This window comes from Prionailurus bengalensis, chromosome B2 (assembly GCF_016509475.1).
Source record: "Prionailurus bengalensis isolate Pbe53 chromosome B2, Fcat_Pben_1.1_paternal_pri, whole genome shotgun sequence".
Lineage (NCBI taxonomy): Eukaryota > Metazoa > Chordata > Mammalia > Carnivora > Felidae > Prionailurus > Prionailurus bengalensis.
In genome coordinates, this window is record NC_057349.1 from 67,589,176 (window position 1) to 67,614,217 (window position 25,042).

Consider the following 25,042-nt stretch of genomic DNA (forward strand, 5'->3'; position numbering starts at 1 on the left):
TCCACTTTAATAACATGGTTAATCCTCTCACAAAGACACCTGGCATTTTGCATTCACACAGTTTCATGCTTATTAAAACATGCTTGAAATTAATGAAAATAATACAAATATAAGAAAAACTGACAGGAATAATAATTCATTTCATCACACCACACACACACACACACACACACACACACACACACACCACAATCATGAACTGGTTCTGTATTTGCAAGTAAAGTCCACATTCAACTGAGGAAAATATTTGAATTCAATTAAGCTGTGCATGATGTCATTTTTTTTCTTGGCATTAGTGTATCACAATTACTTTCTTCTATTTTCTATCCATTACAACCGCTGTTGAGGTTGTAATGGATAGAAGGGCCATTTGGCAGCTCTATTCAACTGCTCCACAATTTAAATCAATTGCACACTTGAATAGAGCATGAGTTTGACATTAGTGGTTCTAAAATTATCATCTCTAAAATTCTGGGAATGTTTTGGAGATGGCCAAAACCTCTTTAGTACACACAGACACACACAAATAAGTAAAACTCTGTTTTTAGGATTCCATATTTCATTTTCATTTTATTTCATATTCAAATTATTTCCTGAAATCATCCCAGAGGCTTTAGTTTTGCAAAACTTTAGAGGTCCAGGCCCTGTGAGAGCTAGGAGATGTTTTTTCCAGCACATGAAGCAAACTCGGGATCTGATAGAGGCAAATGACGATTGTTAAACTATTTCCTATTTCATAATAGAATTTCTGAAAAATCAATTATTGTGGAGATAGGCCTATTAAATCTGATTTACAATTAGGAAATATGGGATCTGTCTTTGGAGATGATGAGATCCAGCTCACATATCTTACTGACAAAGAGACTGAGGTTCAGATGGATTAACTGGTGGGTCCACTTTCTAGAGCAAAAATGGGACTAGAAGTCAGGCCCTGCCTCAGGCCCAGCATCCTCAACAAAGCACACAGCAAACTGTAGCTCTGCTGGTTAGTTCTTTTCTCTAGCATCAAAACAAATTTACAAAATAGGAAACACACATGGCTATTAGTCGATTATTTTATAAACAAGATATTTAAAACTTGTTAGTACATGTAGAGAGTTGGCACAAACAGACGAAGGTCCGTTTTCACGGCAGCAGTAGCATCTGCACAACATACCCCCTCAGCTACTGCCCTCAGCCCTTCCCCCCTCCAAGAGAGGTAGCGCTGCCGGCTGCCGATTTCTTCAGCTCTATTTTCATAGACTGAGTCTCAGCTCGAGGCTCGAATTTGGTCAGATTTCCTGCTCCTGGGGCTGCCACTACTGGCTTTCCTGCTTTCATACCTTTTGACATAGGAATGCGGGTGGGTGTAGGTCGCTGGGATGACCCGTCTTGTCCTGACTGTAAGAGAGAAAATATAGAGACACAGGGAGATACTGGTGAGTTTCTGCCTGGATTTGCCGTCAACCTGAGCATTAGCAAGACAGGAATGCCCACAGATGACACCTCCCCTGATAAAATGGCTAGAAACTTGGAGTCGGGATCTAATCCACTCTGATTGCCTCCCTTTTCCATGTCCTGAAACACCTACGCCAAACTTCCTTCTCTTCTCAAGCCTCTGACCCACTTTCTCTATCTACCCTTCCAGAAGTGACCTTAACTCCTATTTCACAGAGAAAATACAGCCATCTGGCATAAACTCAGGCAACTTTACTCCCACTGTCCCCCAAATTATCTGCACTTTCTTGGAGTGGATGAAGCAGCTCTCCCTCCACCTCTTAATGATGTTGGATTCTCATTTTCTTTAAAGATTTTTTTATTTTTTATTTTTTTTATTTTTTATTTATTTTTTTAATGTTTTATTTATTTTTAAGACAGACAGAGACAGAGCATGAGTGGGGATGGGGCAGAGAGAGAGGGAGACACAGAATCTGAAGCAGGCTTCAGGCTCCGAGCTGTCAGCACAGAGCCCGACACAGGGCTCGAACTCACAAACTGTGAGATCGTGACCTGGGCTACAGTCAGACGCTCAACCAACTGAGCCCCCGGGGGGCCCCTTATTTTTTTATTTGAGAGAGAGAGAGAGAGAGAGAGAGAGAGAGAGAGTATGTGAGCAGGGGAGGGGGCAGAGGGGAAAGAGAGAATCTCAAGCAGGCTCCACGCTCAGCACGGAGCCCAACGTGGAGCTCAGTCCCATGATCCTGTGATCATGACCTGAGCCAAAACCAAGAGTCAGACGCTCAACAGACAGAGCCACCCAGGTGCCCCTCTTTTCATTTTTTACGGTTACTGCTGGCCATACCCTTCTTTTTGAAGTTCTTTTAAAACTCTCTTGCCCGTGATACCTTCTTCCTGGAGTCTCACACATTCACCTCTTGTCTGATGACTCCTGTTCAATCTCTGGTTGGCTCCTTGTCATAGCTTGCCTTTCTTCTAAACGTGGGTGTCACCATGCTCCATTCTCAGCTCTCTTTTAATTTTTCACATTTACCCTGAGAATCACCTCATTTGTCACCCCATGTGTTGATGAGCTCCAGTCCCTTCAATGATCTTCTGGAATACACATCTATATTTCCCACTTGCCAGACATTTCCACTGTCTTGCAGGCATCTCAAATATAAATGCCCCAAACATGACTTATCTTGTCCCCAAAGAGTAGCCTTCCTATGTTTTTCATCCTATCTACCCATAGAGCCACACTAGAAACTTCAGAGCCACCCTCTATACTCAGTTTGTCACGAAATCTTCGATCCTATCTTTAAGATATCTCTGTCCTCATTTTCACTACCACAGTTCAAGCCTACACCGTCTCTAGCCTGGAAGATTGCAACAGTATCCCTGTCCTCAGCCTTTGTCCCTTCCAATTTATCTTTAAATTGTTTTATAGACATATGTTTCTAAGACATAAGTAATGTAGTTTTTTTTAATCATCAATACCCTTTCAATGGCTCCCTTTGTCTACTCTATGAGATCAAATGTCAATTTCATAATAAGCCACATACCTCTCTTCAGTATCTGACTCCAGTCCACTTTTGCACAGACTGTTCTCTCTACATACTCTTTCCCTTTTCCTTCTTAAAAAATTTCTCCTTATCTGTGAAAACTTCCTCTTCCAGGAAGTCTTCTCTGGGTTCCTTTGTACATACCTCTATCATAGAACCACTAGGTAGGTTCCAATCCTGCCTTTCCCACTAAGCTAGGAACTTCTAAAGGTCCTCTTTGCAGTTGGGCACCAAACCCAGTGCCCAGAGTGTAGCTAAACACCCTATAAATGTTGAATAAATACATGCACAAATGAACTAGTCTCACTATTCTATTTCTAAGACAGGTGTCCCAAACTTTTTGTTATCCTTGATTTTAGGGAATCTGAAATATCTGAATTAAGTGGGCCATCCTTTAGGCCTATAAATCCTAAACAGTTGTTTTGAAATCTTGTTTGTATATGGGTTTAATCAGTAGCCAACAATGTTGCTAAAGAAAGTAAAGCTATTTTGATCTGACCCTTAAAATGGTACTAAGATGTTTCAGCAGAAAATCTGCTCTGAACTACAACTTAAACCTCCACTATCTTTTTATAAAAATTATTAGAGAGAAGTGACCATGCACAAGCAAACTATGCTCTGTGTTGCTTAAAAAGCAATATTATATTGAACCATTCAAGAAGTGTGAGCAATTCTGAATGCTATTTGGCTCCTATAGAGCCAGTAATGAAAAGCTTTACCAACAAAGCAATTAGTAATTCACACTTTGAAGTCTGTCTTGAATCTGTGTTGGTATACAGAAAATTAAAGTAAATTTAATTGAGGATATGGGACAATAAGCCACAGTTTCTATACTTAAATAATAAGCTTCCTGTCTTTCCTAAGAGTTTCTAATACATAGGACAGAATTTGTTCAGAATCTAGGAATAATAATTTCTAGTTTATTGGTTTAAATTAAAATCTAAACAGTACATGTTCTTCTATAATTTAATTTACTAATTTGTCCCAAGTAAATGAAGACAATCACTGGAAGTATTTCTAAAAACAGAATTTATTTTTAAGCTCTGGTTTTTATATCTGAGACATGCTTTTTCATAATCACTCATTTAGCCTTCTAGTTATTAAATAAATGTTTATCAAGCATCTGCTCTCTGAAAGATACTATTAATAAAATATAGTGTTTAGACATATAAACCCATTTTTTTACTTTTAAAAAAGTTAATATTAAGAACTTTTAATCTTATTTTTGGAAAAAAATATGACTATGGCCATACATAACCACATATTGAATATTTTAGGTTATAGATATATAACCCAGGAGGCAGTTTTAATTCTTCCTGCATATTGACCATTTCTCTCAGTCTCCATTTTTAAAAGTATTTTAAACAAAAAACTAAACTTTAAACCTGATTATTGTCGTATGCTGACATTATAAAGAGGCCATATTTGCAAGAATTTGGGGGGTCTTCATACTTTACATAAAAAAAAGAAATTTTCCCTCAAAATGAGTTCAATTTATTAAAACATTAGGCCACTTTTTATTTTCATGTCTTGGTGTAGCTGGTCCTCTAGGAAACATCTGCTAGTGGGCTCAGGTAGAGCGAGAGGCATGTGCTTTTGTTGTACTTTGGGCACTGGGTGATTCTTACAAGTCACTTCTCCCTCCCTCAGCCTCCACTCTGGAGCCTCTTCTACTCACCACTGACTGGGTTCCTCGAGTAGATGAGGTTGTGACCGGTGTTATGGTGATAGTGCTCGTCACTTTGCTCGCACCAGGTCTCGATGAGAGATGGTTCCTAGGGGAGCGAAGGACGGTGCCTGTGGAAACCTCCTTTTCAGCTGTCACGTTGACAGGTCGGACAGTAATAACTGGACTTGCTCCTTCAGCTGAAGTCCCAGGGGATCGTTTAAACTGAGAACCTAAATGAATGTGAATTTTATTGTCTTCCGTGGTTATGATATTGGCATTGGAGTTATATTTCCGTAGTGGAGTTGGAACAGTCTGTTTTTCTGGGGTGACTTTGAGGACAGTCCTTCCCATGGGCATTTCCTGGGATTCAGGAGAGACTCCAATCTCAGCTGGTGCTGCTGATGTAGACACTGTCATTATCTGAATGGGGGATGTGGGCCTGTCTGCAAACATACCTCTTCCACTTTCTGGGGTCTTCTCTCTAGAAAATGTAGTAATCGTGACCGGGGACATGGCTCGTTCTGTGCCAAGAGTAGCATCTCCACTTTTTGGTTTTTGAGACATGACATTTGGTGATGGAATAATGGTTATCCTTGGTTTCTGATTCCCTAAGGTAGGAATGACAGTGGTACTAGAAAAAAATTCTTCAGATGTTGGGCTTGTTATTTCCAAAGTTGCAGTACTATTCTCATGGTCTGGTGTCACTCGAATATGCAGAGGCTGGCCTTGCTTTGGTGAAAGGACCAGTTCTCCTGGGTGCCCTGGACTGGGATTTGTTCGAGGCCCTTTCTCCTGAGTGATTGGGGGCCCATTTTCCCTTTTTCTCATCCATGGAATCCAAGACTTTCTCATAGTGAGCTCATTTGCTGCTGGAGGATACCTATCTAGAACAGAGGATCGTTCCATAGGTTTTTTCAATCCTACCTGTCGAAGATTGCTCATGATGTGATTTTCTTCTTGAAAGGATTTCCGTATAAATACTGCTGGTGTTTCCTCCTCTGCTGCCTCACTGCTCACCGCGTCAGTCTGCACTCCAGTTGACGTCACAGGAATATCCACCATTCTTCTCCCATTCATACTGGGTCGAAGAGCTCGGCTATAACGCTTTGAAAGCTCCAACTCTTTGGTCAGATTGAGGACCTCCTGCCCCATGTTTTTGTTCTTATTTTCTTCTTCCATAAATCTTTGTTGAAGGACAGAATAATCCACTTGAAGTTGAGAAAGTTGATCTTCTTTGTTCATTAATTCATGGATCTTCTCTTTAAGAGCTTGTACTTCGGCTTTTAAGTCTCGACTTTTAGCTTCTTCTAACCGAAATCTGTGTCTCAGCTCTGCTTCCTGACTCACAGCCTCACCTTTCTCGATTGCTTTATTTTTGGCAATTTGGTGCTTTATCTCCTCCAGTTGTTGAGAGAGGAAATTAGCCTTGTCCTGCTCAGTTCTAAATTTCTGCTCTAACTGATCATACTCATCCTCCGTCTTCATCAGATCCCCCTCAACCACCTCCAATTGTTGGAGGCGTTTCTTCAGTCTCTCAATTTCAAGTGTTAGTTCCTTAATCTTGTTATCCTCTGGGCAGGTGAGCTCAGATCCTTTTCGAGACCTTCCTCTTGTTATTTCCCTTTCCACTTCCTCTATTCCATCTAGTCTCTTCTTTAATAAGTCAACACTGCAGCTCAATTCAGAGGATTTTTCTTCTTCGCTTTTCAGTTTACCTATTAACTCATCTCTTTCTTTTGTCAAATTGTACACCTTTTCCTCCATTTCAGATTTCAGTTTTAAAAGCTTCTTACTTTCTTCAATTAGTTTTTCAGTTACATCCATAACCTTTCCTTGTTCCACTTTAAAATTTTTATTGAGTCCATCCACTTTTCTCTCTTCTTGCTTTATTTTTTCCATCATATTTTTCCTTTCATCAACCAGCATCACAGTAAATGACTTCAACTTTGTAAGGTCATCTTTTAGACTTAATTCAGCCTTTTCCAATCGACTTTCAGAACATTCCAGTTCTTTAACTCGACTCTTGACCACCTCTAGCTCATTTAGCAGGTCTTTGGTTAAGTTCTTTTCTTTCTCCAGGTTTAGATGTAGCTGGGTACACTCAGATTTACTCTTGCTAAATGCTTCCTCCAATTTCTCCAGTTCAGACATTCTCTTCTGTAACTTCTCGACTTCAAGTTTGAGTTCCCGACTGTGGTGTTCTTCCTCTTGCAGCTTCTTCCGCAATTCCCTGCACTGGGATTCAGTTTTAGTGATCTCCTCATCTTTACCCTCCATTTCTAACACGCGCTTCCGGAGATTTTCCACTTCAGCCATAAGGCTGGAGTTGCCACATTCCCCTTTGGCAATTTTATCTCTTAATTCCTGAAGTTCTTCCTCTGCCTTTTGAAGGTTTTTGTTGGTCTCTTCCAGTTCCTCAATTCTCTGAGTCAAGCCAACCAGCTTGAGTCTAAGTTGCCTGTTGTGAGACTCTTGATTAGCCAATTTAGCATTCATCTCTTCATGCTCTTGAGAAAACCTCGAAGCCTTGTGTTCAAAATCCACTTCCAACTTGAGCAGTTTCTGCCTGTCTTCTTTGGATTTGGAAGTAATGGCTTTGAGCTTTTCTTCTTCTTCCCTCAGTTTCTGAGTAAGATCCTGTACTTTCTGGCTTTGCAGGCCAAGTTGTTCAATATGCATTTGCCTTTCATCCACCAGCATGAGTGCAAAGGACTTGAGTTTCACAAGCTCATCTCTTAGTTTATTGAGTCGCTTAGCATTTTCCTTTTCTTTTCGGGCCTGGTAAGCCTTTTCTTGTTCAAGGAGCTTTTTCAACCTAGGAAACAAAATATATTAAGATATTATAGTTTGTTATTATATTATACATATGTCATATATTTATTCTTATACATATTAAAAGATTCATCAGCAAAAAAAGTTTGTCTTAGATATTAAATAAAAAGTGAAATGCTATTACAATAAATACCTACCAACTGCTCCAATATCAAGGCTTTAACAGATAGTCATTAAGGATACTAATCCAAAGTCAGGTTATTTGTTCCCATTGGGGAGGGGTAGTTACCAGAAGTGGGCATGAAAAGGACTCTTCAGGCACTGGTTTCTGTTTCATGACTTATGTGTTGGTTACACAGGATCGTTCAGCTTATGAAATTTCAGTAACCTGAACACTTATGAGTGCTTTTCTGCAAATGTATTATACTTCAATAACATAACCATTGAGTAACACTTAGGTTGTACAATAATAGTGGCTATTTAAATAGTGTTTTCTGTATTCTAAGCACAATGTGTGTTATGTGTTTATCTTCACAGCAATCCTCTGAGACATGTATTGCTACTGTCATCCCAATAAGGAATGTGAGACAGGGCTCTTGCACATTCCCACAGTCAGTAGGTGGTAATTCTGGGATTCAGGATCCAGAATCCTTGCTCCTCACCTCTACATCTTATGACTTCAAAATATAATTTTATTTTATGGGGCACCTGGGTGGTTCACTTGGTTAAGCCTCCTACTTCAGCTCAGGTCATGATCTCGCAGTTCGTGGGTTCAAGCCCCATGTCAAGGCTCTGTGCTGACAGATCAGAACCTGAAGCCTGCTTCGGATTCTGTGTCTCCCTTTCTCTCTGTCCCTCCCCTGCTTGTGCTGTCTTCTCTCTCTCTCTCTCTCAAAAAATGAATACACATTAAATATATATATATATATATATATATATATATATATATATAATTTTATTTTAAGTCAAAGGGAAGGTGCAGAACAAAAAGAACCTTGGGACTTTTTAATTATGTATGCAACTATCACCTGATAGGAACAAAGCAAGACAAGCTTTCTGATAGAAAGCTGATCTACATAAACTAGCTAATGAAGAACTGGCACAGAATTTTGGCTCAGTTTCTGGATTTAAACAAAAATTTTAAATAGAGAACTAGGTTGGGAGGAAATCAATTACTATCAATATAAAAATGTGGCAGCTACAGGAATTATTATGTTTTACATGTATGAAATACATTTTCTCTATGGTGTTTATGTATAGCATTAAAAAAGTAGGAATATAAATACACTAGAATAACTATTTACTATCCTTGTGTTGATGAATCAATGTGCACCAATTTTTTTTATGGAAGTATAGTTACAAAGTTACATTAGTTTCAGGTGCACAACATAGTAATTCAACAACTCTATACATTATGCTGTGCTCACCACAAGTGTGGCTACCATCTGTCACAATACAACACTATTACAATATCATTGACTATATTCCCTATGCTGTACCTTTTATTCCCCTGACTGATTCATTCCATAACTGGAAGCCTGTATCTCTCACTGCCCTTCATAACTTGCACCAATTTTAATAGTTATTTTCAGTTATCCATAAAAATGGAATTAAAATAATCATATGGGAATGCAAGCTGGTACAGCCAATCTGAAAAAGAGTATGGAGGTTCCTCAAAAACTAAAACTAGAACTACCCTACAACCCAGCAATTGCACTACTAGGCATTTACCCATGGGATACAGGTTGCTGTTTTGAAGGGACACATGCACCCCCATGTTTATAGCAGCATTATCAACAATAGCCAAAGTATGGAAAGAGCCCAAATGTCCATCAGTGGATGAATTGATAAAGAAGATGTGGTATACATATACAATGGAGTATTACTCGGCAATCAAAAAGAATGAAATCTTGCCATTTGCAACTACATGGATGGAACTGGAGGGTATTATGCTAAGTGAAATTAGTCAGTCAGAGAAAGACACAAATCATATGACTTCACTCATATGAGGACTTTAAGAGACAAAACAGATGAACATAAGGAAAGGGAAACAAAAATAATATAAAAACAGGGAGGGGGACAAAACAGAAGAGACTCATAAATATGGAGAACAAACTGAGGGTTACTGGAGGGGTTGTGGCGGGGGGGATGGGCTAAATGGGTAAGGGGCACTAAGGAATCTACTCCTGAAATCATTGTTGCACTGTATGGTAACTAATTTGGATGTAAATTTTAAAAAATAAAAAATAAGATAAAATAAAATAATCATATTTACTTTATATAGTATAAGAATGCTTCTTAATATTAATATTTATATCAGAGAAACAAGTTGTAAACAACCTGTATTTGTTTTAAGAATATTTTATTCTTTCAATATATTTTGCACCTTACTTATTTAAAGTGATTTATTTCATATTTATGACTAGATTAGCTGTTAACCAAGTAAATAGAAGCTAATAGTCTCACATTGCATTGTACAAGAAATGACTGAACATATATTGAAGCTATTTGTGGTGTTAAAGAATTATTATAAAAATGATTCTGATGATATAATTAAGATTTTTTATGGAATTTACTTTTACAAAACATATCCTTGTGTCTAAGCATCTATTAAATAAATGCATAATTTCCCAAACCCATTATGACTTTATTCTTACAATGGAATAAAAAGATTGTTTTCAAATCCTTTGGGTTCACATGAGTAATACTGTAATCGCTTCATTAACTGTGGTTCTTATATGTGTAAAGAGAATTTTATTGATCATCTTCTTTTTTACTTGAAGTCAAAACAACTGAAATAATGTCACAGAACTATAGAGTGGGAGATACTTTTGGTGATATTTTCAAATTCCTTAGCCTTAACAAGACTATCAAAGGTAATTCATTGAAAACATCAGTGCTTTCAACTCTAAGCTTAAAATGTTAAAATTTCTAAAGATATTTGTTTAAATATCCTATGCCTCTATGCTATTACAGACAGTGGGTTGGAGTAACTAAAACATGGGCTTTGGGGTCAGACAGCTGCATCTGAATTCTGGCTCTGTCATTTTCTGACTGTAACCTCTGGCCAATTGCTGAAACTCTTTGACCCTCAGTTTTTTCACTTGTAAAGCAAGGACGTTATACCTACCTCATAGAATTGTCCTCAAAATTGAGATAGTAGAAGTAAAGTGACTGACATACAGACTCTATACACAGATATAATAAAACACAAAAATAAATATAAGAACTAAAGAGTATGTATCTGAAAAGTCTGTCCAATGCTTTTTGTGTTTACACTGTAAATATTTTCATTTCAGTAACTTTGGTGTAAAACCTGGGGTATTAACTTTTCAGCCAGAGAAAAGTAGAAGGCTCTCTCATGAGTAGGAAATCCTGTGAGCTAGAGCATGACCATCGCAGGAATCTGGCTTCCAAGAAACCACATTTTTTTCATGTCCTCTTAGCTGTGATTCTCTCTCTCTCTCTCTCTCTCTGTCTCCTTCTCTCTCTCCCCTTTCTCTTTGTCCCATTAAGCTTTCTCCTTCCCTCTTCCCTCTTCTGTCACTTCTTAAATTATTCCATCTCTCAGTTAAAGTGGCTCTTACAGCAATACACAGCCCATTCTCTGCATTCTCCCAAAATTCAGTTACAGCTTTGATTTAGCTGAGGGTTAGATCCATAACCAAGGTAAAGTTGTGTGACTCAGTCAGGACAGCCTGCCAATAACCTTCTGTGCAAACAGACTTGCATTTAAATTTCTACAGGGAGAACACTGGGGATGGGAAAGATGGGATGAATTGTGAAGACTTTGCAAAAGGTAACTGGCATGGGCATTGTGACTATTCACTTGCTAGGAAAAAGGGATAGAGAAATTGAAAAAAATTACTTTGATGCTTTTAATCTGCACAACTACAAATAATACCTTTAACAGGAATGGGGAAAACTGGTGAGAAATAGTATTGGTAGAAAATTGAGGTAATAGCAAGATAGTCAAGTTTAAAAGTGTACCAGGCAATACTTAACAATACTGTATTGTACACTTAAAAAATTAAGATGGTAGATCTCATGTTAAATGTTCTTTCCATAATGAGATAGTTTTTTCAGTATACCAAGCAATTAAAAATATAGTACTTTTGGTGTAAATCCTGTAAATTTTACAGCTCATATACATCTTAACCCCATTACCCTAATGACTTCCTCCTGTCATTACTCCTGTCCAAAGCCCTGAGCATCTTCTGCTGATAATTCTGCAACAGCCTCCTAATGGGTCTCCTCACGAGCTCTGCCACTTGTTAGCTGTGTGATCTTGGACAACTTATATAACCTATCTGTATGCCTCACTTCCCTCACTTATAACTCGGGCATCAATATAGTACCTGATTCATAGGGTCTGTGTGAGATGCATATTGGTTAATATACGGAAAAGCACTTATAACAGTGCCTGGCCCATAGCAAGTGTACTTTTGGCTATGTTTATATTATAATAATTATTATTACTTACTCTCACCCAAATTTAAATATAATCACAGACTATAATGGAACTCTAACTTCCCATGCCTTCTTGTTGCTCTAAGAATAGAGGTGAAAAATCTATAACATGGCCTAGCATGATTTGATTCCTGACCATGTTGGCAGGTTCTGAAGCCAGTCTTTCCCCCTGTTATCTAAGCTGCTCACATTCCTTAAATATGCTGTGCCTTCTGCTTAGTATTTCCTTCCCACTCCTCCATTCACTCTGGCACAATATCCAGCTGATTTTCATCCTTCCAAAGGTTCACTTAAACGTCACTTCTTCCAGAAGCCTTCCAGGACCAACCTGATTAAGTTATACATTCTTATAGACTCCCATAATACCCTGAAACCTTTATAACATTAATCAACTTACAACTTTTTAAAAGACTTTATTTTTAAGCAGTCTCTACACCCAACATGGGGCTCAGACTCACAACCCCGAGATCAAGAGTCTCATGCTCTTCCAACTGAACCAGCCAGGCACCCCTTGACTTTGTTAACACAAGTTGCATGAGGATACAGGCCATGTCTGTCTTGTTTGCCCCCTAGCACAATGCCTGATACATCGGAAGGGCTCAAAAAATAGTGAGTGAATAGATAAATGAAAGAATAAATAAGCTTGATCTAGAAATACAGCTCAAGTCATCTTCTATAGAGATGTGTGAATTAAAGTCCCTCACAATACTGAGTATAAATTTTTGCTGAATGGATATCGTGGCTGTTATTGGGCCAGTAATTTGATATTAATAGTGGTTATTAGACGACAATTGGCTCTGATCTAGTGAGCAGTGGCCTCTCTTGAAGACTGTGGTCATTCTAGTCATTGGTTGCCTAGGAAAGAGGTGTTATCTCCTAAGTGGGAAACCAAAGCTGAGAGATCGAGCCCTCTCTGTGTGGATGGGAAGGTATCACTTAATATCTCTCTTTAGTTCCAGATGATGAACAACCACTAGATAACCTATAAAGTGCCTCTGGGAATATTAGAACCTTAAACAATACTTTGTAGACCAGACTAAAGGAAGGCTTTTGTGTCTCTCTCATAGGTTCTGGTGTGCTCTTTGTTTATTTTGTTTGCTTGCTTGTTTTAGTTCTTTTTAAGAAAGGTTTCCAACCTCTGTTGCAGAGAAACAAGAGGAGGTATTTTACCCACAGCTGGACCAGAATGTTGGGGCAGTGTACGTCTGGAGTCTATTGGGAGGAATAGTAATAGTTAAAGTGAGAGAAGCCTCAGGAAGAAAGAAAGTTATTGGAGGTCTTGGGGCTCTTTTGTCACCCATCCCTTCCTACACAGAAACTTGTATAGTGCTAAAGCTTGGTAATTCTTGGATTTTCATTTCAGTAAGTGGAGGGAGGAGGTGGTGACAGTGCCTTAGACGTGGAAATAAATTTGATCTCCAAGGAGAAACTATGCGGAAAGAGAAAAAGTAAAAGATAGAGAAAAGACTTTGGGAAATGCCTAAAATTAAGGGGTAAAAAGGAATAGGGAGGAGGGGCGCCTGAGTGGCTCAGTCCACTGAGCGTCTCTGACTCTTGATTTTGTCTCAAGTCTTGATCTCACAGTAGTTCGTGAGTTCCAGCCCTGCATTGGGCTCTGCACAGACACCATGCAGCTTGTTTGGGATTCTCTCTGTCCCCTTGTTTCTCTGCCCCTCCACCACTTGAGCGCATGCACACACTCTCTCTCACACACACAAATTAATAAATATTACAAAAAAAAAAAAAAAAAGAAGGAAGAATGAGGAGGAGCTAGTGAAGGTCTGGCAGGAGAGATAAGAGGAGGGAGATATACTAGGAGCAACACTGGAGCGCCAAAGGAAGGGAGCACTGCTTTCCATTCATCTACCTCCCTCCCTAGTCAATTTAGCCTTCTACTTCAGATGGGTTTTTTCCTCCCCTTCTATCTAAAAATCCTCATTTTTATATTAAACAAGCATTCAAAAGTATCACCACATAACTATTCACAATAGATAATGACTATGGCAGGTTATGTCTCCTTTTTCAAACAATTTCCTAATAGTTTCAATGTCACTGTACTTAAACAATTCATTTGCTTTACATTACTGGGCACCCTTGCCATGTAATTATGCTATTTAAGGAGTAGAATGAAAGGGTGTAGGTGTTGTTTGTGCCAACTGGTCTTACCACCTCCTCTCTACCCATGTTGCCATTCTTCAACCATGCCCTGATTTTAGGAAGATTAGCATAAAAAGGAAACAAACCAGAAGACCAAGACTAAGATGAATTAGTACCCCGATTCTCATCAGCATTACAGGCATTTGATACCCTGAAATCAAATTTATTCTTGGCAAGTTCTTAACTTTCAACAAGCATTTTATCCTGTTTAAAGGATGAAAGGAAGACAAATACACAATCTAATAGATTTTCAGAATTCTATTGTCTTTCTTAATAACTATTCTTAAGTGTGTTCCTCATTTTTCTTTTCATACTAAATGAAACCATGATCTTTTTATTTTGAGACTTTACCATTTACAAATGTTCAGAAATTTAACTATTTTCAACTAGAAGACTTTAAAAGTATAAGCCCAAATGTTCTATGATTGTTTATGGTATATATATTAGTCAAGATGCATCAATTTATGTAATTAAAACTGGTAAATTTTATTTTATGTAAATTATATCCCAATAAAAAAAATGTAGCAATAAAAAGAATATAAAAGGCCTTAGAAAGTGTTCCAAATGTCAGAGAAATGGAAAAAAAGTTGCAAACAAATATTATGAGAGTGACTTAAAATATAATAGAAAACATAAAATAGATTATTATTAAGCTTAAGGCAGAAAGTTGTGAAAGCAGAGGTAGGAACACTAAAGAGAAGATGTCTAACATTTTCAGCTAGGGTTGGGGAAGCTGGTAGGAAAACATGTTCTGGGATAAACATGTTTCAGGTACTAGAAAACCTCTAGTCCTAATATTATTTCAAGGCATTCTTTTTTTTTTTTTTTTTAATTTTTTTTTCAACGTTTTTATTTTTTTTGGGACAGAGAGAGACAGAACATGAACGGGGGAGGGGCAGAGAGAGAGGGAGACACAGAATCGGAAACAGGCTCCAGGCTCCGAGCCATCAGCCCAGAGCCTGACACGGGGCTCGAACTCACGGACCGCGAGATCGTGACCTGGCTGAAGTCGGACGCTCAACCGACTGCGCCACCCAGGCGCCCCTCAAGGCATTCTTAAAAACCCACCCCAGGGTCGGTTGAGCGTCCGACTTCAGCCAGGTCACGATCTCGCGGTCCGTGAGTTCGAGCCCCGTGTCAGGCTCTGGGCTGATGGCTCGGAGCCTGGAGCCTGTTTCCGATTCTGTGTCTCCCTCTCTCTCTGCCCCTCCCCCGTTCATGTTCTGTCTCTCTCTGTCCCAAAAAAAATAAAAAACGTTGTAAAAAAAAGAAGAAAAAAAAAAAAGCCCACCCCAAATCCCAATATGTATATATATGTATGTATGTATATATGTATATGTATAAATATATGTATTTATGTATATAATATGTATGTATATATATATGTGTATATATATGTGTGTATATATATGAGATTACATATATATATAAGATTAGCATGTTCCCACTTAAATTTAAAGTTGTTTTTCTTTATGGAAATCATCTAGTTAGTAAATAATGATAGAATGCCATTATTAATAAATAAAGAAGTAATTATAGAAGACCACTATTTTGCAATATCCAAAGAAATGATGGATGTAGGTAATGTTCATCAATGTCTCTGAAGAGAGCTAGCCAAACATTGTATACATGTGTACATACTTCCACCAAGAAATATTCCTACCCAAAAAATAAACCTGAATAAGATCAAGCCCCTATAACTACTTACTAGTTTAAGGAAAGACATGGGCAAGAAACATACTAAATGATACTGTGATGATACAATCAGAAAAATCCAAAATGTAGGGGACTACAGAGGATAAAATACCTAGTATTTTCAATAAATAAATTGCAAGACGAAAAAGAGTGGGGGAGGAGAAACTATAGATTAAAAGAAATTTATAAGATGTATCAACCAATTATAATACATTTGGATTCTTATTTAAGCTATTTTTAAAACAATAGGAAAAATTATGTTATAAGGAATTATTACTAAATTTAGGTAGTATAAGGATATTGTTAAGAGAATCCTTACCATTTAGAAATATATATTGAAATATTTATGAATGAAGTGATATGTCTGGAACTTTTATAAAAATAAAATAATCCAGGGCCAAAAAAAAAAACAAACCAACAAACTCAGGGCAATGGGAATAGATGAAACCAGACCAGTCATGAATTAACTGTTGAAGCTAAGTGACAGATATATGGGCATTCATTACATTATTCTCTTTATTCTTGTAAATATTTGAAATTTTCCATAATAAAGTTTTTTTTAACCCCCTTTAAGATCTTTACCTCCCCCCTCCCACACCAAGTTTCAACTCCTTTGATATCTGGTCATAATTTTTACTTTCTTTACAGTTCCATGTATCTCTCGTATTTGTCTGTAATTGTGGGTGATTCTTCCATTCATTTCCATATTTATAAAATTAAGCATATCAGAGACTTTTACCTTTTCTTCCTCATTGGGATACATTTGATGCTTAGTCAAACTTATGGTAAAAAAAGCATCCTTGCTGTGTTCTGTTCCACAGGTATTTATGAGTTTATCTTTCCTTTTAAGTACAATTTTTGTTGTTGTTTTGGGGAGAGGGGAAATGAGAGGCTTTTTTTGTTTTCTTTTGTTTTTTAAATCTTATCCTGGTTATCCATCCTTGAGACAAACAAACACCCTTCCTAGAACAGTTATAGATCTGTACTCCTAAAGACCCAGAGCCACACCTGACTATAACGATTCTCACTCCTTGTCCTCCGAAAGTAAACCATATAAGATTTCACAGGTTCTTTTCCCCAACTTTCTTTATACTCTCATTTCTATTATTTCTCCAAATTTATCAGCATTAGCCCCAGAGCAGCAATTTTCTCTTTGCTTTCTTTAGATGTCACTTGTTACCATCTTAATCCTCTGGAACCCATTTTGAAATGCTGATGTCATTTTAAAAGTTAGCTACATTTGTTTCTGAGCCAGATCATGCTAATTTCCCTTCTCACTATTTCCCTTCCCTTTCACTATTTTTATTCTCCTATTCTTCTTCAATTCCCCCTGTATGTATGCCTGTCTCTCTTAAAAGAGAAAAGGCAGGTTAAAACTAGCAAGGGCATGATAGTAATTAAAGATGAATGAACCTCAAAAGAGTCAAGCTTGCATGCAGTTAGAAGTCTTTAATCACATGCATTTTTTCCCAGCTAGAGCATAGAACAGAGCTAAGCAGCTTGGTAACATGATAGGACATGGTTTTACCAAATGACTCAGAAAGAAGTGTTAGTTTTTCATAAATTGCCCCAGTTCCTCAAGATGGTGTCTATTATAATAATTATTTAGAATTAATCTAACCTCCCGATATCCTGCATAGGACTGGGATTAGGGTGAGGCGAATAAGGCTGGGTTGTTAGATCTTGTCCTCATTTGAAATTTTGACATTTAATTCATCATTGATTTTTTTTTGCATTGATTTTTACCTTAAAAAATAATGCATTAAAATGTTGTGTATCTTGCTTACAGAATTATTCGATATCCCCTTAAATTTTGTGCCTAAGGTGATAGCTTCATTTGCCTCACCCTAGTCCCAGCCCTGAGCTCTGAGTGCTAGATAATCATTTTCTTTATGCCCAAGTTAATGGCAGATCCTTCATAGCAGGACACAAACTTTTAAGTTTTGTTTTTCTTTTGTGTTTTTTAAGTAGTGGGGGTGAATTTATAAAAGGCTTTGTACACTTTTTACGTTTTCCCTATTGTGAAAACCAGCAGTACTGTGGAATACCTGATCTCACACTTTTTTGACCCAGGTCCAGTAGAGTGGGACAGAGGTCTTTCTCACCTATTCTCAAGAAATTGGTGGTAAAAATTTGAAAGAAAAGAAAGGATAATCAGTAAACTTTTTGCTAGCAGTTTTTATGAACTGCTTTTATTTTGCAAGTGAAGACCCTAATGTTATACACATAATTTTATACTATAAAACTATAGCCTGTAAATTTAAAAATAATCTAGGACTCTCATTACATTTACTTTGATGTTATAATCCAAGTAATGCAAACACACACACACACACACACACACACACACACACACCGGGCAAGTTATCACAAATGAAGTTTTATTCTTCATCAGAGAGGATTGGATATAATCTTGCTCTAGAATGGGAGCATTAATGACATGTCTTGAAGTCTAGCTGTTGAAAATCATAAACTAAGGATATGCATTATTGGTCCTCTGCGGGTTAGCCCAACAACCCATAACAAATTAAACTGATTATGAAGTTTAACCAATAGTAATTTATCTTTAAAAGGCACAGATGGTAGCAACTGAAAACCATGAAAAGCTCATCGTGGATAATAAATTATTCTTCTTGAAGATTTTGGGATTTCCTACTACCAGGTGAGCACATGTTCCATGTTTGCCAGCATTTGGTAATAGCCAGACTCCACTGGAAAATACCCTCTTAGTCTTTAAGAAAATCTGACAGGTGTGCCTGGGTGTTTCAGTTGGTTAAGTGTCTGACTCCGGATTTCTGCTTAGGTCATGATCTCACAGTTTGTGGGATCCAGCCCCAAATTGAGCCCTGCGTCTGGCTCTGCACCCAGCCCCATGTTATGTTCGGCACTAAGTGTAGAGCCTGCTTGGGATTCTCTCCCTCTCTCTCTGCCCCTCCCCTGCTCATACACACATGTGCCTCTCTCTCTCAAAATAAATAAACATTTAAAAAAACCCAGTAGGGGCGCCTGGGTGGCGCAGTCGGTTGAGCGTCCGACTTCAGCCAGGTCACGATCTCGCGGTCTGTGAGTTCGAGCCCCACGTCGGGCTCTGGGCTGATGGCTCAGAGCCTGGAGCCTGTTTCCGATTCTGTGTCTCCCTCTCTCTCTGCCCCTCCCCCGTTCATGCTCTGTCTCTCTCTGTCCCAAAAATAAATAAACGTTAAAAAAAAAAAAATTAAAAAAACCCAGTAACATGCAAATTTAAATTTAAAAATGCTATATTTTAAAATAAATCATTTTGTATATTACTAGTAACTTGCTCTTAATCATAGTAGAAATTAAAGTCTAGGGAATTATTTGTCATTTGCTCATTTAAACATAGAAATAACTGTTTTTTTCTGATAGTTTGCTGCCCATCAGGAGGCCTATATTTGAGAATAACTATTTGAGAAGGAGCTCCCTGATCATACACTCTAGTATGAAGCTCCCTGACTCATAGAAATGTAACCATGATTCATTAATTCACTCAGCAATTCAACAAAGATGGGTTGAATGCCCCACCATTGTCAAATAGTATACTAGATACTTGTAATAAAAAAATAAATTGCAATGCTATGTAAAAAGTACCGTTTATGCTTTAAACATAGGCTACTGAGGGTCACCCAAGGATGGGGATATGACTGAAGGAAGTGGTTCCCAATGCCTTTCCCCTGCTATCAGGACTATAGCCCATATGACCCTTTGGAGAGAACTAGATAAGGGTTTCCCTCCTTAGAGAAACAGTCCCTGCCTGGCTTGATGCTCTGAATGAGAACAGGATTTCAGTCCTATTCTTTCATTAGATAGGTGCCACGGCAAGCTATAACCTGCACAACCACACACAATAATCCTATGGGCTCTTCTTTTTCATCTTTCAGGTTTCATTCAGCACACAGGTCTCCTCCCCAGAGATGCATTCTCTGAAACTATTGAAAATAGTTTCCCCAGCTGCTCTCCATCATACCACCCCATTTCTTTCTTTCCCTTAACTTTTATTATCTGAAATCATCTCCCTCATTTATTTGTTTACATAGATATTGTCTGTCTCCCCACCTCTCCACAGAGCAAAAGCTCCATAAGAGCAAGGTCCATGGCTAAACACCAGCCCCCTAACAAAGTGCCTAACATAAAGTAGGTTCTCAATCAATATTTGGTCGATGAATGAATAAACAAAGGTTATCCAGATGAAGAATGAGGAAACAGTATGCCACATAAAGGGGAAAGTGACATAAGTGCAAGAAACAGAACAGCAGAGTCAATGGCAGAGCACACAGTAGGAGGTGGGAAAACATCAAGGCATAAGACTCCAGTGGAAGGTGGAGGTCAGATCATCAAGCAGTCTGTTTGTTATCCTAAGTTGGACTCCATCCAGAGAATTACACAAAGTTCTGTAAAGACTTTAAGAGTAGTGAAAATATCAGGGGCACCTGGGTGGCTCAACTGGTTAAGTGTCTGATTCTTGATCTCAACTCAGGTCATGATCCCAGGGTCATGGGATCTAGTCTCACATCAGGCTCTGTTCTGAGTATGGAGCCTGCTTAAGATTCTCTCAACCACCCCCCCCCCCGCCCCTCCCTGGCTCAAGTACACATGCACTCTCTCTCTCTCAAAAAATTAATTAATTAAAAATTTTTTAATAAAATAAGTAGCAATAATTTCAAATTTGTATATTACAATGTTCTAATGACAATGTGGATGTATGGATTATGGGGGTGGGCAGTGCTAGAGGCAAGGAGATCAGTTATGAAAGCATTAAAATTTTCCAAGGCAAAAAAAAACCAAAAAAACCCTAAACTATGATTACAATTATAATACAAGAAAAGGGGAGGGGAACCTGGGTGTCTCAGTCAGTTAAGTGGCTGACTCTTGATTTATGCTCAGATCATGATCTCATGATTCGTGAGGTTGAGCCCCAAGTGGAGTCAGCTCTGTGTTGACAGCCTTCTTGGGATTCTCTCTCTCCCTCTCTCTCTGCCCCTCCCCCACTCATACTCTGTCTCTCTCAAAAATAAAAATAGACATTAAAAGAAAAGGGGATTTTTAAAAATGTTTTACTTATTTTTGAGAGGGACATACAGTGTGAGCAGGGGATGGGCAGAGAGAGAGGGAGACACAGAATCTGAAGCAGGTTCCAGACTCTGAGCTGTCAGCACAGAGCCAGACTCAGGACTCGAACTCAGGAACTGAGAGATCATGACCTGAGCCAAAGTTGGATGCTTAACCAACTAAGCCACCCAGACACCCCAAAAAGGGGATTTTAGGAATAATTAGGATATAGAAATATCTGGTTTTGGTGCCTGAATGTGAAAGCTAAGGTAGAAAGAATTATAGGGGCGCCTGGGTGGTGCAGTTGGTTAAGCGTCCAACTTCAGCCAGGTCACGATCTCGCGGTCCGGGAGTTCGAGCCCCGAGTCAGGCTCTGGGCTGATGGCTCAGAGCCTGGACCCTGTTTCCGGTTCTGTGTCTCCCTCTCTCTCTGCCCCTCCCCCGTTCATGCTCTGTCTCTCTCTGTCCCAAAAATAAATAAACGTTGAAAGTATTATATAAGATTATTCCTGCATTTTTAAAATGATTTTAAATGTTATTTATTTTGAGGGAAAGAGAGCACAAACAGTAGAGGGACAGAGAGGCAGAGAGAGAATCCCAAGCAGGCTCCATGCTGTCATCACAGAGCCTGGCGTGAGGCTCGTTCTTAGGAACCATGAGATCATGACCTGAGCGGAAATCAAGAGTCAGAGGCTTACCTGACTGAGCCACCCACGTGCCCCAAGATTATTCCTTCATGTTGATATGGGTAACAATGTGAATGATAGTGCCCTCCTTCACCATCATGGCCCCATTAGCATCACAATCTAGACAATTCATCTAAGTGGTAGCATGTGGAATCTTAGGAGAAACAGTTTTGATGTACTAACTGCCCAATTTTTCCTCAGGACTAATAACTTGAGCAGAGGGCAAAGCTGTCTTGTTGAAAAACTCATCTCAAATGAGTCAGCAGAGGCAAGATAAACTTCTAGGTTTTTTCTAGAATTATGAGTTTTTGAAATGTGGTCTTATAAATCCCAATTTTATTCATCTTTGAAGAATAAGTATAGTTGTCTCTTACAAACTTGTGAGAGATGTAAAGCAGGACTCTGAGCCTCTTGGTAGGAAGTGTTTTTGAATAGGGACATCAACTCACTTTATGAGATAAATGTTATATACAGCTGTAAAAAAAAGTTATTGAAGTTACTAAATTACCAAGCTATTAATTTGTATATTGTATTATTTAATTTTATACTTCTACTTATTATCCTTTGTGCTGCATATTTTCCATTTACCTCTCCAGTTCTACTGTCCACCATTCTCCATCCTGGGGGGCTGATCTTGAGCCATTGTATTGAAAGCCCCTTCTAGCTTCAAGTTTGGTTTTGTCAATAGGAGACATTGACAGGAGATTGGAGAATGAGGTAGTAATTCCCTCCTGAATCTTGGATATTTGGCTTCATCCTTCTACTAAGGGCCATCATCCCTTTAGGTAGCCTTCTCCTACAGATCCAGTTACTCTTGAGGGTTCCAGGAACTACTCCCTCCCCCCAATTAGTGGGTAGTAAGAGGTACACACTCCCGCACTCCAAATGCCCCTCCCCCAATTACTAGCCCTAGGGAAACATGGTATCCCTTATTAGCTTCCCACCCACACATATACAACATTAAGTTACCCCATATGACTCATCTGGGATTTTTGCTGTAACCCTAAATAGATCAGACAATATGCAAATGTCAGGGCTCAGGATCATTTTTCCCTTCTCTACGTCCAACGCATACTTTATATGCATCATGATTTCTCTTAAGACAAATGTATAGCTTGAGATAATAGGACAAATCTAAGAAGAAAGGAGTCACAGATAATTGGAGCTAAGAGTGGGTCAATAAGAGCTGAGAAAAAAGGAAGTATGACAGGCTTATAGCCACACATACACATTGCTATGAGTGGAAAGCAGGAACAAGAAATAAAGCTGAAGACAGAAGAGGGGAGACAGAATAGTGCTCCTCCTCTCCCTCAGACCAGACATGAATCGGTCTCTCCAGCCTCATTTTAAAGGTAGACTGCAGGGAAGGGCCTTGCCTTGGATCCCAGGACAACAATCCTAAAGCCTAGCTCTCTACCTTTTTCATTTTGCACTGAGGTTCTTTAGAGCTAGAAATTTTCTGGTTGATAAAAGAGAAAGACCACAAATACTAAAAGCTGAACGGGAATATTCAGGAGAAAAAAATGGGTAACTCCTGACAGAGGACCAAATATGAAGTCACATATAATAATTTGTTGAGAAAACAAATCTCTATGTTAGTCAATCATGCCAGTCATTTTCATTGGCTGAAAACATGGGTATTTTTTTTTGTCATTTCAAAGTTAACGTTCAGTGCTCAGTGTAGTAGTTCAGGTATGTGCTCCAGAGCCAGACTACCTGGTTTGTGTCTAATCCTGCCCCCTACCATCTTGGGCAAGTTTCTTAATTTAGCTCTTCCTCAGTTATCTCCCCTATAAAAGTAGGATAATAAGTAGGGTCATTGTCAGAACCACAGGAATTATTCTATGTAAAAAGGCTAGGTTCTCAATAAATGTTAGATACTATTAATAACAATGCTAAATTGGAACTTACTGCCGATTTAATTAATTTAATTAATTAATTTAATTAATTCTAATTAGAATGAACTCTTCAAAGATAATGGAGAGGGAGGTACATCTACTGATGCCATGTAAACATAATCTCATTCTTAAAGTTGAAAAAGTTGTTGTTTATCTTGTGGGCATGGATGAGTAGTTTGTACCCACCATTAAATGCCTTTTTGTTGTGTTTTCATATCCCCTAAGTTGTTCAAAGTACTTCTCAAACACCCTCAGCTTGATCAGATGAAATATTTTTCAAAGAGTAGAAAGAAGATATTATTCTTTCTTTTTGATTCTGTTTTTAAAGAATCAGCCAGATGAACAAATTTACTTAACGATTTTCACGAGAAACAGAAAAAGCCAGAAAAGTTTGTCACCTAAATATGTGGCCTTGTTCTTCCCAGTGGCGCCCTCACCTTCCCTTACTCTGATGGGAAGAGACCTTTCTTAGCCCATTCCCAAAGAATACATCATCCAAGTTCATCACACCTAATTATCAGATGCTCATCTAGGTAACACTTGTACATTATCTCAAGTAACTCTCTCCCTCAGAAAATAACCTAAATGGGGGGTGGGGGGCAGAGGGGGCTTCTCTTGGGAAGCCAGAAAGTGGGAGCATATTTTGAAGCAGGTGGGTTTTTAGGTCCCTGCAATCACAATGTGAGGGTATCCTCCCATGTGTTTAAGTACAGAGGCCGCTCCTCTGTGAGCTGCACTTGTGGTGGTACAGAACATGAGAGGAGGAGCTGGGAGCATGAATCAGATGTGCTAAGACTATTCAAACAAGTTGAAGACAGTCCACAAAGGTGCAATATACCTCATTTTACTCTGTACATGCATTTATGGAGTGCTGGTCAAAAGTCATTTTTTAGCTTATATATTAGGCTTTTAAGCTTATACATTATGGGAGCTCACAATATAAAAACATACCCTTTTGTAAAGCCTTTTACTAAGATATTATTAAGCTAATTTGTCTCTTGGGTAAATTTGTTTTCATAACGAAGATTTGTTTAAAGTAAGTAAAATTACATTTGTTACATAAGTAATAAATTAAGTATACAAATCACTGATAGTACACTCCCTTGCATTTATTTACTCAGAAAAATAACCCTCTTCCTCTTTAAAATGGCATTAGAATTTATTGCCCTTGTATCTAGAGGTCTTTTAAAAAGCTTTTAAATATAAACATACTTGAAATTTCACTAAATACTTTTTAAATTATTATGTTAACATGTATCTAACAATCATTTTGTCCAGTTTTTGAACAACTTTAAAGCTAATGCAACATATAACAAGCCAAAACAATAAACAAAACTCCAAAACCCCAAGACTTAATTTGTATTGATGCTGACTATTGTTAATCTAGAGAAAAAGAAATGCAAGCACCCTTCCGTTGTGGAAAGAATATTTAGTTTTACAAGTAAACAGAAGCTCAGCCATCACATGGAATTAAGAATCTGGGCAGATCAATGTAATGGACCCAAGATTTTCATCTCAGTTGAACTCAAGATTTTCATCGCTTTAAACACAGACAAAACATTATTAACAATCAATGTTACACAAAATTAAACCTACACAAATGAAAACCATACCATCTGCCCTTATGTTCAAATTTCTATAAAACGGGTC

At 38.3% G+C, this 25,042-nt stretch overlaps 1 protein-coding gene across 2 annotated transcripts in view; it reads right to left on the reverse strand.

Annotated features, from left to right (window-relative positions):
* Nucleotides 1-25,042, reverse strand: part of FILIP1 (filamin A interacting protein 1) — a 189,001-nt gene that overhangs the window by 17,330 nt on the left and 146,629 nt on the right. Inside the window, exons 5-6 of one of the 2 annotated variants that reach the window (XM_043591843.1) lie at nt 4,660-7,465; nt 1,323-1,380 (exon numbers count right to left, since the gene is read on the reverse strand). In XM_043591843.1, coding sequence (XP_043447778.1) covers nt 1,323-1,380; nt 4,660-7,465 — 2,864 coding nt within the window. Of the gene's footprint in view, nt 1-541; nt 1,381-4,659; nt 7,466-25,042 lie in introns of those variants that run through there. The other variant, XM_043591842.1, reaches the window with a different exon arrangement.